Raw genomic sequence first — 16,660 nt, 5'->3', positions numbered from 1 at the left:
TTGTAACCCCTACTGTTCCAGAGCCATCATAAGTCTCAAAGCCAGCCTGTCATAGTATTTTAAATATCATCAAAATAACAAACCCCTAGCAGTACAGTAATCCCTGCTAGAACTGCCCAAAACAATTACTCCAACTCAGGGAGAACAAATTATGTCCCCTAATTGTCAAATTAAACCTAAGTGCTAATCCTCCATAACTAGAAGACCAAGCAGTTACCTGTGGATCCAGCTGCAGGGCAGAAGCAGCGTGTCAAGTTTGACGGACTCCCCAACATTGTCAGGGACCTGTAGACAGAGAAAAAACAGAGTAACCAACCCTGGCTTTCTGTAAAGGAGTAGAAAAATGTTAGAAATAAAGCACAAAAAAAAAAAAAAAAAAAAAAAAAAAAAAAAACAACTCTCCGCTTTCTTACTGCTAAAACCCACCATTACTCTTACTAAAGAGATTGACATGGACATATCATAGCCCCAAATCCTTGCTTGCACGGAAAAGTACCCATAAAAGGATTAAATATCTTCAGACACCATCTTCGCACATCCTCCATTGACAGAGGCAAAGAAAATGACTGGGGGTTATGGGTAAGAGAAGTGACAGCTTTGTTGGGGTGCTCCTTGCCTCCTCCGGCTAGCCAGGAGTTGAATATCCCTCTAGTAATTGGAATGAAGTTGTGGACACTCCATGCCATAGGAAAGAAATAATAATAATAATAGTCCAATAACATAAAACATTCTGGAAAGTATTAGGAAACAATTTAAATGTTTAACAATAGTGCAGACAAAAGTTTACCTGGCTCAAATATTCTAGACCTGGCGGGCAATTGGGGATTGTCTCAGGGACTGGCATCCATGCAGATGGCGTGGGACCAGGTCCCATTGGTTGGTTTTGGATAGGATGTGGTCCTCCATAAGCAACATAGGGTGGCTGACCAGGTGGACCTAAATTATAAAAGTAGGATCTGTCATATTAAAAATTCTTAAAATGTAAACATAAAAGCATGTGAATGTATGGATTATTTTAGTCTCAAGATATTAAATGTATTCTTTAAAGTGATGGTAAATCCTAACGTTTGTGAAACGCTAGGATTTGCCAGAGGAACAAATAAAAGGGGATTTTCAGTCATGAACTATAAAATACTTCATGCTGAAAGTTCATTTGTTTGAAGCGTTCGCTGCACTGAGCTCCTCAGACAGCCCACGGAAGAACGCTATTTTGCTGTGAGGTGATGTTTCCACCTCTTAGCCAATAGCCGTGTGGGCCAGCTGGCGCATTTGATTCTTTCAAAGTCAAAATTATTTAAAGGTATATGAAATACTAAAATTTTCTTTTGCGATTAAAACAGAGCATACCATTTTTAAAAAAAGTTTCCAATTTACTTCTATTATGAAATTTGCTTCATTCTCATGATATTCTAACTTGGAGATACCTAGGTAGGCATCTTCCGAAACTACATGGCAAGAAATCAAATGATAAATTAATTTATTTCATGGTGGGGAGAGTCAATGAACTTGTTACTGATGGGATACACACTCCTATCAGGAGGAGGCAAAGTCTTCCAAACCTCAAAAGCCTATAAATACCCTGCCCACCTCGCTCATACCTCAGTTTAACGTATAGCCAAGAGGTGAGGGGTTTAAGGAGTAAAAGCATTTAAAAAAAAAGGGATGCGTTTATAAAAAATAAACCCAAAAATAAAGAAAAAATTGGGTGGGCCTCGTGGACTCTCGTCACCATAAAATAAATTAATTTTTCAGGTAAGTTATTACATAAATTATGTTTTCTTTCATATAGGTGACGAGAGTCCATGAGCTTGTTACTGATAGGATATAATACCAAGATGTGGAAGTCCACGAGAAACAAAAAATAAAGGGAGGGATAAAATAAAAACAGCTATTTTTAGCTGAGAAATTAAATCCAAAACGTAATGTCTTTGGTAAAAAAAAAACTTAAATCATAGGCACTAGAATCAAACACACAGCTGCCTGAAGATTCTTTCTAACAAAAGCTGTTTCTGAAGAAGCAAAAACATAAAAATTATGGAATTTAGTTAAGGTATGCTAGGAAGACCAAGTGGCCGCTTTGCAAATTTGATCAACTGAAGCTTGACTCTTGAAAGCCCAAGATGTGTCAACTTCTCTTGTAGAATAAGCTGTAATTCTCTGAGGCAGGGACTGGCCAGACCCCAAATAAGCTTTGTTAATTAAAAGTTTTAACCAAGATGCTAATGAAATGGCAGATGCTTTCCGACTTTTTCTAGAAAAAAGGGAAATTTATTCTTACTTGATAGCAGGAGGCGGCAAAGAGCACAACAGCAGAGCTGTATATATAGCTCCTCCCTTCCCTCCCACTCCAGTCATTCAACCGAAGTTAGGAAGAGAAAGGAAAAGCCAAGGTGCAGAGGTGACTGAAATTTAATAAAAAACATAATTTATGCTTACCTGATAAATTTATTTCTCTTGTAGTGTATCCAGTCCACGGATCATCCATTACTTGTGGGATATTCTCCTTCCCAACAGGAAGTTGCAAGAGGATCACCCACAGCAGAGCTGCTATATAGCTCCTCCCCTCACTGCCATATCCAGTCATTCGACCGAAACAAGCCGAGAAAGGAAAAACCACAGGGTGCACTGGTGACTGTAGTTTAATTAAAAATTTAGACCTGCCTTAAAAGGACAGGGCGGGCCGTGGACTGGATACACTACAAGAGAAATAAATTTATCAGGTAAGCATAAATTATGTTTTCTCTTGTTAAGTGTATCCAGTCCACGGATCATCCATTACTTGTGGGATACCAATACCAAAGCTAAAGTACATGGATGATGGGAGGGACAAGGCAGGAACTTAAACGGAAGGAACCACTGCCTGTAGAACCTTTCTCCCAAAAACAGCCTCCGAAGAAGCAAAAGTATCAAATTTTTAAAATTTGGAAAAAGTATGAAGCGAAGACCAAGTCGCAGCCTTGCAAATCTGTTCAACAGAGGCCTCATTTTTAAAGGCCCAGGTGGAAGCCACAGATCTAGTAGAATGAGCTGCAATCCTTTCAGGAGGCTGCAGTCCAGCAGTCTCATAGGCTAAACGGATTATACTCCGAAGCCAAAAAGAAAGAGGTTGCCAAGGCCTTTTGACCTCTCCTCTGTCCAGAGTAAACAACAAACAGGTTAGATGTTTGGCGAAAATCTTTAGTAGCCTGTAAGTAAAACTTCAAGGCACGGACTACGTCAAGATTATGCAAAAGACGTTCCTTCTTTGAAGAAGGATTAGGACATAATGATGGAACAACAATCTCTTGATTGATATTCTTGTTAGAAACCACCTTAGGTAAAAATCCAGGTTTTGTACGCAGAACAACTTTATCTGAATGAAAGATCAGATAAGGAGAATCACAATGTAAGGCAGATAACTCAGAGACTCTTCGAGCTGAGGAAATAGCCATCAGAAAAAGAACTTTCCATGAAAGAAGTTTGATATCAATAGAATGAAGGGGTTCAAACGGAACCCCTTGAAGAACTTTAAGAACCAAGTTTAAGCTCCATGGAGGAGCAACAGGTTTAAACACAGGCTTAATTCTAACTAAAGCCTGACAAAATGCCTGAACGTCTGGAACTTCTGCCAGACGCTTGTGTAAAAGAATACAGAGCAGAAATCTGTCCCTTTAAAGAACTAGCTGATAGTCCTTTGTCCAAACCCTCTTGGAGGAAGGACAATATCCTAGGAATCCTAACCCTACTCCAGGAGTAATTCTTGGATTCACACCAATGAAGATATTTACGCCATCTTGTGGTAAATTTTCCTGGTGACAGGCTTTCGTGCCTGTATTAAGGTATCAATTACTGACTCAGAGAAGCCACGCTTTGATAGGATCAAGCGTTCAATCTCCATGCAGTCAGTCTCAGAGAAAGTAGATTCGGATGATTGAAAGGACCTTGTATTAAAAGGTCTTGTCTCAGAGGCAGAGTCCATGGTGGAAAGGATGACATGTCCACTAGGTCTGCATACCAGGTCCTGCGTGGCCACGCAGGCGCTATCAATATCACCGATGCTCTCTCCTGTTTGATTTTGGCAATCAGACGAGGGAGCAGAGGAAACGGTGGAAACACATAAGCCAGGTTGAAGAACCAAGGCACTGCTAGAGCATCTATCAGTGCCGCTTCTGGGTCCCTGGACCTGGATCCGTAACAAGGAAGCTTGGCGTTCTGGCGAGACGCCATGAGATCCAATTCTGGTTTGCCCCAACGGAGAACAAATTGAGCAAACACCTCCGGATGGAGTTCCCACTCCCCCGGATGAAAAGTCTGACGACTTAGAAAATCCGCCTCCCAGTTCTCTACACCTGGGATATGGATAGCTGATAGGTGGCAAGAGTGAGTCTCTGCCCAGCGAATTATTTTGGAGACTTCTGACATCGCTAGGGAACTCCTTGTTCCCCCTTGATGGTTGATGTAAGCCACAGTCGTGATGTTGTCCGATTGAAATCTGATGAACCTCAGTGTTGCTAACTGAGGCCAAGCTAGAAGAGCATTGAATATTGCTCTTAACTCCAGAATATTTATTGGGAGGAGTTTCTCCTCCTGAGTCCATGAACCCTGAGCCTTCAGGGAGTTCCAGACTGCACCCCAACCTAGAAGGCTGGCATCTGTTGTAACAATTGTCCAATCTGGTCTGCGAAAGGTCATACCCTTGGACAGATGGACCCGAGATAACCACCAGAGAAGAGAATCTCTGGTTTCCTGATCCAGATTTAGTAGAGGGGACAAATCTGAGTAATCCAAATTCCACTGACTGAGCATGCATAATTGCAGCGGTCTGAGATGCAGGCGCGCAAATGGCACTATGTCCATTGCCGCTACCATTAAGCCGATTACTTCCATGCACTGAGCCACCGTGGGGCGCGGAATGGAGTGAAGAACACGGCAAGCATTTAAAAGTTTTGATAACCTGGACTCCGTCAGGTAAATTTTCATCTCTATAGAATCTATTAGAGTCCCTAGGAAGGAAACCCTTTTAAGAGGAGATAGATAACTCTTTTCTTCGTTCACTTTCCACCCATGCGACCTCAGAAATGCCAGAACTATCTCTGTATGAGACTTGGCAATTTGAAAGCTTGACGCCTGTATCAGGATGTCGTCTAGATAAGGAGCCACCGCTATGCCTCGCGGTCTTAGAACCGCCAGAAGAGAGCCCAGAACCTTTGGGAAAATTCTTGGGGCTGTAGCCAACCCGAAGGGAAGAGCTACAAATTGGTAATGCCTGTCTAGAAAGGCAAATCTCAGGAACCGATGATGATTCTTGTGAATCGGAATGTGAAGGTAGGCATCCTTTAAGTCCACTGTGGTCATGTACTGACCCTCTTGGATCATGGGTAAAATGGTTCGAATAGTTTCCATCTTGAATTTGTTCAGGATCTTTAGATCCAAAATTGGTCTGAAGGTTCCCTCTTTTTTGGGAACCACAAACAGATTTGAATAAAACCCCTTTCCTTGTTCCGTCCACGGAACTGGATGGATCACCCCCATTATAAGGAGGTCTTGTACACAGCTTAGGAATGCCTCTTTCTTTATCTGGTTTGCAGATAATCTTGAAAGGTGAAATCTCCCTTGTGGAGAAGCTTTGAAATCCAGAAGATATCCCTGAGATATGATCTCCAACGTCCAGGGATCCTGAACATCTCTTGCCCACGCCTGGGCGAAGAGAGAGAGTCTGCCCCCTACTAGATCCGTTGTCTGATAGGGGGCCGCTCCTTCATGCTGTCTTAGAGGCAGCAGCAGGCTTTCTGGCCTGCTTACCCTTGTTCCAGGACTGGTTAGGTTTCCAGGCCTGCTTGGATTGAGCAAAAGTTCCCTCTTGTTTTGAAGCAGAGGAAGTTGATGCCGCACCTGCCTTGAAATTTCGAAAGGCCCGAATAAGGTCTGCCCCTTGAAAGGAATGTTGAGTAATTTAGACTTTGAAGTCACATCAGCTGACCAGGATTTAAGCCATAGCACCCTACGCGCCTGGATGGCGAATCCGGAATTCTTAGCTGTTAGTTTAGTCAAATGAACAATGGCATCAGAAACAAATGAGTTAGCTAGCTTAAGTGTTCTAAGCTTGTCAATAATTTCAGTCAATGGAGCTGTATGGATGGCCTCTTCCAGGGCCTCAAACCAGAACGCCGCCGCAGCAGTGACAGGCGCAATGCATGCAAGGGGCTGTAAAATAAAACCTTGTTGAATAAACATTTTCTTAAGGTAACCCTCTAATTTTTTATCCATTGGATCTGAAAAAGCACAACTGTCCTCAACCGGGATAGTGGTACGCTTTGCTAAAGTAGAAACTGCTCCCTCCACCTTAGGGACTGTCTGCCATAAGTCCCGTGTAGTGGCATCTATTGGAAACATTTTTCTAAATATAGGAGGTGGGGAAAAGGGCACACCGGGTCTATCCCACTCCTTACTAATAATTTCTGTAAGCCTTTTAGGTATTGGAAAAACATCAGTACTCACCGGCACTGCATAGTATTTATCCAGCCTACACAATTTCTCTGGCACTGCAATTGTGTCACAGTCATCCAGAGCAGCTAATACCTCCCCAAGCAATACACGGAGGTTCTCAAGCTTAAATTTAAAATTAGAAATCTCTGAATCAGGTCTCCCTGATTCAGAGACGTCACCCACAGACTGAAGCTCTCCGTCCTCAGGTTCTGCATATTGTGACACAGTATCAGACATGGCTCTTACAGCATCTACGCGCTCTGTATCTCGTCTAACCCCAGAGCTATCGCGCTTGCCTCTTAATTCAGGCAATCTGGATAATACCTCTGACAGGGTATTATTCATGATTGCAGCCATGTCCTGCAAAGTAATCGCTATGGGCGTCCCTGATGTACTTGGCGCCATATTAGCGTGCGTCCCTTGAGCGGGAGGCGAAGGGTCCGACACGTGGGGAGAGTTAGTCAGCATAACTTCCCCCTCGACAGAACCCTCTGGTGATAATTCTTTTATAGATAAAGACTGATCTTTACTGTTTAAGGTGAAATCAATACATTTAGTACACATTCTCCTATGGGGCTCCACCATGGCTTTTAAACATAATGAACAAGTAGTGTCCTCTGTGTCAGACATGTTTGTACAGACTAGCAATGAGACTAGCAAGCTTGGAAAACACTTTGAATCAAGTTAACAAGCAATATAAAAAAACGTTACTGTGCCTTTAAGAGAAACAAATTGACAAAATTTGAAATAACAGTGAAAAAAGGCAGTTACACAAACAAAATTTTTACAGTGTATGTAACAAGTCAGCAGGGCATTGCACCCACTTGCAAATGGATGATTAACCCCTTAATACCAAAAACGGAATAATAAATGACAAAAACGTTTTTAAACACAGTCACAATAACTGCCACAGGTCTACTGTGGTTGTTACCCTCCTCAAACACGACTTTTGAAGCCTTTTGAGCCCTTCAGAGATGTCCTGTATCATGCAGAAGGAAGCAGAGTGTCTCAGTCTGTAATTCTAGCTGCGCAGAAAAGCGCTAAAAACATAATTTATGCTTACCTGATAAATTTATTTCTCTTGTAGTGTATCCAGTCCACAGATCATCCATTACTTGTGGGATATTCTCCTTCCCAACAGGAAGTTGCAAGAGGATCACCCACAGCAGAGCTGCTATATAGCTCCTCCCCTCACTGCCATATCCAGTCATTCGACCGAAACAAGCCAAGAAAGGAGAAACCATAGGGTGCAGTGGTGACTGTAGTTTAATTAAAATTTAGACCTGCCTTAAAAAGGACATTGCGGGCCGTGGACTTGTTAAGTGTATCCAGTCCACGGATCATCCATTACTTGTGGGATACCAATACCAAAGCTAAAGTACACGGATGATGGGAGGGACAAGGCAGGATTAAGCGGAAGGAACCACTGCCTGTAGAACCTCTCTCCCAAAAACAGCCTCCGAAGAAGCAAGTGTCAAATTTGTAAAATTTTGAAAAGGTGTGAAGCGAAGACCAAGTCGCAGCCTTGCAAATCTGTTCAACAGAGGCCTCATTTTTAAAGGCCCAGGTGGAAGCCACAGCTCTAGAATCAGCTGTAATCCTTTCAGGGGGCTGCTATCCAACAGTCTCATAGGCTAAGCGTATTATGCTCCGAAGCCAAAAGGAGAGAGAGGTTGCCGAAGCTTTTTGACCTCTCCTCTGTCCAGAGTAAACGACAAACAGGGCAGATGTTTGACGAAAATCTTTAGTAGCCTGTAAGTCCAGATTATGCAAAAGACGTTCCTTCTTTGAAGGAGGATTAGGACACAATGATGGAACAACAATCTCTTGATTGATATTCCTGTTAGAAACCACCTTAGGTAAAAACCCCGGTTTGGTACACAGAACTACCTTGTCTGAATGAAAAATCAGATAAGGAGAATCACAATGTAAGGCAGATAACTCAGAGACTCTTCGAGCCGAGGAAATAGCCATCAAAAACAGAACTTTCCAAGATAAAAGTTTAATATCAATGGAATGAAGGGGTTCAAACGGAACTCCCTGAAGAACTTTAAGAACCAAGTTTAAGCTCCAAGGGGAGCAACAGTTTTAAACACAGGCTTAATCCTAACCAAAGCCTGACAAAATGCCTGGACGTCTGGAACTTCTGCCAGACGCTTGTGCAAAAGGACAGAGCAGAGATCTGTCCTTTTAAAGAACTAGCTGATAAGCCTTTGTCCAAACCCTCTTGGAGAAAGGACAATATCCTAGGAATCCTAACCTTACTCCATGAGTAACTCTTGGATTCACACCAATAAAGATATTTTTAAACAGACTAGCAATGAGACTAGCAAGCTTGGAAAACACTTTAAAACAAGTTTACAAGCAATATAAAAAAACGTTACTGCGCCTTTAAGAAACACAAATTTTCCCAAATTTTGAAATAACAGTGAAAAAATGCAGTAACACTAACAAAATTTTTACAGTGTATGTAATAAGTTAGGAGAGCATTGCACCCACTTGCAAATGGATGATTAACCCCTTAATACCAAAAACGGAATAACAAATGACAAAAACGTTTTTTAAATAGTCACAACTGCCACAGCTCTACTGTGGCTTTTTACCTCCCTCAATACGACTTTTGAAGCCTTTTGAGCCCTTCAGAGAAGTCCTGGATCATGCAGGAAGAAGCTAGATGTCTGTGTCTGTAATTTTTGCTGTGCAAAAAAAAACGCCAAAATAGGCCCCTCCCACTCATATTACAACAGTGGGAAGCCTCAGGGAACTGTTTCTAGGCAAAATTCAAGCCAGTCATGTGGAAAAAACTAGTCCCCAATAAGTTTTGTCACCAAACATATGTAAAAAACGATTAAACATGCCAGCAAACGTTTTAAAATACACTTTTATAAAAGAGTATGTATCTCTATTAATAAGCCTGATACCAGTCGCTATCACTGCATTTAAGGCTTTACTTACATTACTTCGGTATCAGCAGCATTTTCTAGCAAATTCCATCCCTAGAAAAATATTTTAACTGCACATACCTTATTGCAGGAAAACCTGCACGCTATTCCCCCTCTGAAGTTACCTCACTCCTCAGAATATGTGAGAACAGCAAAGGATCTTAGTTACTTCTGCTAAGATCATAGAAAACGCAGGCAGATTCTTCTTCTAAATACTGCCTGAGATAAACAGTACACTCCGGTACCATTTAAAAATAACAAACTTTTGATTGAAGAAATAAACTAAGTATAAAACACCACAGTCCTCTTACGACCTCCATCTTAGTTGAGAGTTGCAAGAGAATGACTGGATATGGCAGTGAGGAGCTATATAGCAGCTCTGCTGTGGGTGATCCTCTTGCAACTTCCTGTTGGGAAGGTGAATATCCCACAAGTAATGGATGATCCGTGGACTGGATAAACTTAAGAGAAATAGGCCCCTCCCACTCATATTACAACAGTGGAAAGCCTCAGGAAACTGTTTCTAGGCAAAAATCAAGCCAGCCATGTGGAAAAAAACTAGGCCCCAATAAATTTTGTCACCAAACATATATAAAAACGATTAAACATGCCAGCAAACGTTTTATATTACATTTTTATAAGAGTATGTATCTCTGTTAATAAGCCTGATACCAGTCGCTATTAAATCACTGCATTTAGGCTTAACTTACATTAATCCGGTATCAGCAGCATTTTTCTAGCCAATTCTATCCCCTGAAATATGTTAACTGCACATACCTTATTGCAGGAAAACCTGCACGCCATTCCCCCTCTGAAGTTACCTCACTCCTAAGAATATGTGAGAACGGCAGTGGATCTTAGTTACTTCTGCTAAGATCATAGATTCACAGGCAGATTCTTCTTATAATGCTGCCTGTGATAAAACCGTACACTCCGGTACCATTTAAAAATAACAAACTTTTGATTGAAGTTAAAAAACTAACTATAATACACCACTCTCCTCTTACTACTTCCATCTTTGTTGAGAGTTGCAAGAGAATGACTGGATATGGCAGCGAGGGGAGGAGCTATATAGCAGCTTTGCTGTGAGTGATCCTCTTGCAACTTCCTGTTGGGAAGGAGAATATCCCACAAGTAATGGATGATCCGTGGACTGGATACACTTAACAAGAGAACACCGTCTTAAAAAAAAAACAGGGTGGGCCGTGGACTCATCGTATCGTAAAAGAAACAAATTTATCAGGTAAGAATAAATTTCCCTTTTCTTTTACAAGATATGATGAGTCCACGGATTTCATCCTTAATTGTGGGATACAATACCAAAGCTATAGTACACGGATGAAACAGGAGGGACAAGACAGGGAACCTAAACGGAAGGCACCACTGTTTGAAGAACTTTCCTCCCAAAAACAGCCTCAGATGAGGCAAAAGTATTGAATTTGGAAAATTTGGAAAAAGTGTGAAGAGACGACCAAGTTGCAGCTTTGCAAATCTTTTCAACAGAAGCATCATTCTTGAATGCCCATGAGGAAGCCACAGCCCTAGTGAAATGAGCCGTAATTCGGGCAGGAGGCTGCTGTCCAGCAGTCTCAGAAGCAAAAACATAATTTATGCTTACCTGATAAATTTATTTCTCTTGTGGTGTATCCAGTCCACGGATCATCCATTACTTGTGGGATATTCTCCTTCCCAACAGGAAGTTGCAAGAGGATCACCCACAGCAGAGCTGCTATATAGCTCCTCCCCTAACTGCCATATCCAGTCATTCGACCGAAGACAAGCAGAGAAAGGAGAAACCATAGGGTGCAGTGGTGACTGTAGTTTAAAGTTAAAAAATACCTGCCTTAAAATGACAGGGCGGGCCGTGTACTGGATACACCACAAGAGAAATAAATTTATCAGGTAAGCATAAATTATGTTTTCTCTTGTAAGGTGTATCCAGTCCACGGATCATCCATTACTTGTGGGATACCAATACCAAAGCTAAAGTACACGGATGAAGGGAGGGACAAGGCAGGTACTTAAACGGAAGGTACCACTGCCGGTAAAACCTCTCTCCCAAAAATAGCCTCCGAAGAAGCAAAAGTATCAAATTTATAGAATTTTGAAAAGGTATGAAGCGAAGACCAAGTCGCCGCCTTGCAAAACTGTTCAACAGAAGCCTCATTTTTAAAGGCCCATGTGGAAGCCACAGCTCTAGTAGAATGAGCTGTAATCCTTTCAGGAGGCTGCTGGCCAGCAGTCTCATAAGCTAAGCGGATGATGCTTCTTAGCCAAAACGAAAGAGAGGTTGCCGAAGCCTTTTGGCCTCTCCTCTGTCCAGAGTAGACAACAAACAAAGCAGATGTTTGACGAAAATCTTTAGTAGCTTGTAAATAATATTTTAAAGCACAAACCACGTCAAGATTGTGTAATAGACGTTCCTTCTTTGAAGAAGGATTAGGACACAATGATGGAACAACAATCTCCTGATTGATATTCTTATTAGATACCACCTTATGTAAAAACCCAGGTTTGGTACGCAGAACTACCTTATCTGCATGGAAGATCAGATAAGGAGAATCACATTGTAATACTGAAAACTAAGAAGAATCTCACATAAAGATGTGGATATCTCCTGTAAGATCAGATCAGGAGAATCACATTGTAAGGCAGATAACTTGGAAATAGCTACCAAAAAAAAGAACTTTCCAAGATAAAAGTTTGATATCTATGGAATGAAGAGGTTCAAACGGAACTCCTTGAAGAACTTTAAGAACCAAATTTAAGCTCCATGGCGGAGCAACAGGTTTAAACACAGGCTTGATTCTAACTAAAGCCTGACAAAATGCCTGAACGTCTGGAACATCTGCCAGACGCTTGTGCAAAAGAATAGACAGAGCAGAAATATGTCCCCTTAAGGAACTAGCTGACAATCCTTTTTCCAATCCTTCTTGGAGAAAAGATAATATCCTGGGAATCCTGACTTTACAACATGAGTAACCCTTGGATTCACACCAATAAAGATATTTACGCCATATCTTATGATAGATTTTCCTGGTGACAGGCTTTCGTGCCTGAATTAAGGTATCAATGACTGACTCTGAGAAGCCACGCTTTGATAAAATCAAGCGTTCAATCTCCAGGCAGTCAGTCTCAGAGAAATTAGATTTGGATGGTTGAAAGGACCTTGAAGTAGAAGGTCCTGTCTCAGCGGCAGAGTCCATGGTGGAAAGGATGACATGTCCACCAGATCTGCATACCAAGTCCTGCGTGGCCACGCAGGCGCTATCAAAATCACCGATGCTCTCTCCTGCTTGATTTTGGCAATCAGACGAGGGAGCAGAGGAAACGGTGGAAACACATAAGCCAGGTTGAAAGACCAAGGTGCTGCTAGAGCATCTATCAGCGTCGCCTTGGGATCCCTGGACCTGGATCCGTAACAAAGAAGCTTGGCGTTCTGGCGAGACGCCATGAGATCCAGTTTGCCCCAACGATGAATCAATTGGGCAAACACCTCCGGATGGAATTCCCACTCCCCCGGATAAAAAGTCTGACGACTTAGAAAATCCGCCTCCCAGTTCTCTACACCTGGGATATGGATAGCTGATAGGTGGCAAGAGTGAATCTCTGCCCAGCGAATTATCTTTGAGACTTCTAACATCGCTAGGGAACTCCTTGTTCCCCCTTGATGGTTGATGTAAGCCACAGTCGTGATGTTGTCCGACTGAAATCTGATGAATCTCATTGTCGCTAGCTGAGGCCAAGCCTGAAGAGCATTGAATATCGCTCTCAGTTCCAGAACGTTTATTGGAAGGAGTGTCTCCTCCTGAGTCCACGATCCCTGAGCCTTCAGGGAGTTCCAGACTGCCCCCCAGCCTAGAAGGCTGGGATCTGTCGTTACAATTGTCCAATCTGGCCTGCGAAAGGTCATACCTTTGGACAGATGGACCCGAGATAGCCACCAGAGAAGAGAATCCCTGGTCTCTTGATCCAGATTTAGTAGAGGGGACAAATCTGTGTAATCCCCATTCCACTGACTGAGCATGCAGAGTTGCAGCGGTCTGAGATGTAGGCGTGCAAATGGCACTATGTCCATTGCCACTACCATTAAGCCGATTACTTCCATACACTGAGCCACCGAGGGGCGAGAAGTGGAATAAAGAACACAGCAGGAAATTAGAAGTTTTGATAACCTGGCCTCTGTCAGGTAAATCTTCATTTCTACAGAATCTATCAGAGTTCCTAGGAAGGAAACTCTTGTGAAAGGGGATAGAGAACCCTTTCCTTCGTTCACTTTCCACCCATGCAACCTCAGAAATGCCAGAACTATGTCCGTATGAGACTTGGCAATTTGGAAATTTTTGACGCCTGTATCAGGATGTCGTCTAAATAAGGGGCCACTGCTATGCCCCGCGGTCTTAGAACCGCCAGAAGTGACCCCAGAACCTTCGTAAAGATTTGTGGGGCTGTAGCTAATCCAAAGGGAAGAGCTACAAACTGGTAATGCCTGTCTAGGAAGGCAAACCTGAGAAACCGATGATGATCTTTGTGTATCGGAATGTGAAGATAAGCATCCTTTAAAGGGCCAGTAACCCCACCAAATAAGGTTATATAATAATGCACACAGTGCAGAATTATATAACTTTAGCCTAGCGTCACGTTTCTTAAGCAGCGTATAGCAAAGATATTTAGCTACGATAATCTATTTTTCAGAACGCCGCTCCTGGTTCTACTGAGCGGGTCTGTTTTTTACCTAAGCGCATCGGGCACGCTGTCTAGTCACAGCACGCCCGATCGCGCCATTAAACTGAATGTAGCTCGCTCTCGCTACCATACCCGAGCGGGAGCGAGCACATTCAGTTTAATGGCGCGATCGGGCGTGCTGTGACTAGACAGCGTGCCCGATGCGCTTAGGTAAAAAACAGACCCACTCAGTAGAACCAGGAGCGGCGTTCTGAAAAATAGATTATCGTAGCTAAATATCTTTGCTATACGCTGCTTAAGAAACGTGACGCTAGGCTAAAGTTATATAATTCTGCACTGTGTGCATTATTATATAACCTTATTTGGTGGGGTTACTGGCCCTTTAAATCCACTGTAGTCATATATTGACCCTCCTGGATCATAGGTAGGATGGTACGAATAGTCTCCATCTTGAATGATGGAACTCTGAGGAATTAGTTTAAGATCTTGAGATCCAAAATTGGTCTGAAGGTTCCTTCTTTTTTGGGAACCACAAACAAATTTGAATTAAAGCCCTGTCCCTGTTCCGTCTGTGGAACTGGACAGATCACTCCCATAACTAGGAGGTCTTGAACACAGTGTAAGAATGCCTCTCTCTTTATCTGGTTTGCAGATAATTGTGAAAGGTGAAATCTCCCTTTTGGAGGGGAAGCTTTGAAGTCCAGAAGATATCCCTGGGATATTATTTCCAATGCCCAGGGATCCTGGACATCTCTTGCCCAAGCCTGGGCGAAGAGCGAAAGTCTGCCCCCTACTAGATCCGTTACCAGTAGGGGGCCAATCCTTCATGCTGTCTTAGAGGCAGCAGCAGGCTTTTTGGCCTGCTTACCTTTGTTCCAGGTCTGGTTAGGTGTCCAGACCGACTTGGACTGAGCAAAAGTTCCCTCTTGTTTTGAATTGAAGTTTTGAAAGGCACGAAAATTAGTCTGTTTGGCCCTTGATTTGGACCTATCCTGAGGAAGGGCATGACCTTTTCCTCCAGTGATATCAGAAATGATCTCCTTCAAACCAGGCCCGAATAGGGTTTATCCCTTGAAGGGAATGATAAGCAGCTTAGACTTTGAAGTGACGTCAGCTGACCATGATTTAAGCCATAGCGCCCTGCACGCCTGTATAGCAAAACCAGAATTCTAAGCCGTTAGTTAAGTCAAATGAACAATGGCATTAGAAACAAAAGAATTGGCTAGCTTAAGTGCTCTAAGCTTGTCAAGTATGTCATCCAATGGAGTCTTTACCTGTAAAGCCTCTTCCAGAGACTCAAACCAGAAAGCCGCAGCAGCAGCGACTGGGGCAATGCATGCAAGGGGCTGTAGAATAAAACCTTGTTGAATAAACATTTTCTTAAGGTAACCCTCTAACTTTTTATCCATTGGATCTGAGAAAGCACAACTGTCCTCGACAGGGATAGTAGTACGCTTCGCTAGGGTAGAAACTGCTCCCTCCACCTTAGGGACTGTCCCATAAGTCCCGTGTGGTGGCATCTATTGGAAACATTTTCTTAATAATAGGAGAGGGAGAGATCGGCACACCTGGTCTATCCCATTCCTTAGTAATAATTTCTGAAAACCTTTTAGGTATTGGAAAAACATCAGTACACACCGGCACTGCATAGTATTTATCCAATCTACACAATTTGTCTGGCACTGCAATTGTATCACAGTCATTCAGAGCAGCTAAAACCTCCCTGAGCAATACGCAAAGGTGTTCAAGCTTAAATTTAAATGTAGACATGTCAGAATCAGGTTGAATCATCTTCCCTGAGTCAGAAACACCCACAGAAAGAAGCTTTCCTTCCTCAGCTTCTGCATATTGTGAGGGAGTATCAGACATAGCTCTTAAAGCATCAGTATGCTCTGTATTTCTTCTAACTCCAGAGCTGTCTCGCTTTCTAAACCCAGGTAGTCTGGATAATACCGCTGACAGTGTATTATCCATGACCGCCGCCATGTCTTGTAAAGTAAACGCTATGGGCGCCCTAGATGTACTTGGCACCATTTGAGCGCGAGTCCCTTGAGCGGGAGTCAAAGGGTCTAACACGTGGGGCGAGTTAGTCGGCATAACTTCCCCCTCGTCAGATTCCTCTGTTGATACATTTTTTAAAGACAGAATATGATCTTTATTACTTAAAGTGAAATCAGTACATTTGGTACACATTCTAAGAGGGTGTTCCACCATGGCTTCTAAACCTAATGAACAAGGAGTTTCCTCTATGTCAGACATGTTTAAACAGACTAGCAATGAGACCAGCAAGCTTGGAAAACACTTTAAATCAAGTTAACAAGCAAAAAATAAAAACGGTACTGTGCCTTAAGAGAAACAAATTTTGTCAGAATTTGAAAAACAGTGAAAAAAGGCAGTAAATCAAACAAAATTTTTACAGTGTGTATAATAAGCTAACAGAGCATTGCACCCACTTGCAAATGGATGATTAACCCCTTAGTTCAAAAAACAGATTAAAAAAAACTAGACTTTTTTTTTTTTTTAACAGTCACAACAAACTGCCACAGCTCTGCTGTGTCCCTACCTTC

At 42.5% G+C, this 16,660-nt stretch overlaps 1 protein-coding gene across 1 annotated transcript in view; it reads right to left on the bottom strand.

The window, feature by feature from the left end:
• The window catches only part of LOC128656218 (phospholipid scramblase 2), a 341,004-nt gene that overhangs the window by 273,183 nt on the left and 51,161 nt on the right, over nt 1–16,660 (bottom strand). The window contains exon 4 of the mRNA XM_053710007.1: nt 788–936. Within this exon, the coding sequence (XP_053565982.1) occupies nt 788–936 (149 nt within the window). The remainder of the gene's footprint in view (nt 1–787; nt 937–16,660) is intronic.

Source organism: Bombina bombina, chromosome 4 (assembly GCF_027579735.1).
Source record: "Bombina bombina isolate aBomBom1 chromosome 4, aBomBom1.pri, whole genome shotgun sequence".
Taxonomy (NCBI): domain Eukaryota; kingdom Metazoa; phylum Chordata; class Amphibia; order Anura; family Bombinatoridae; genus Bombina; species Bombina bombina.
Note: the sequence above shows the minus strand (reverse complement) of the source record. Positions and strands in the feature narration are given on the sequence as shown.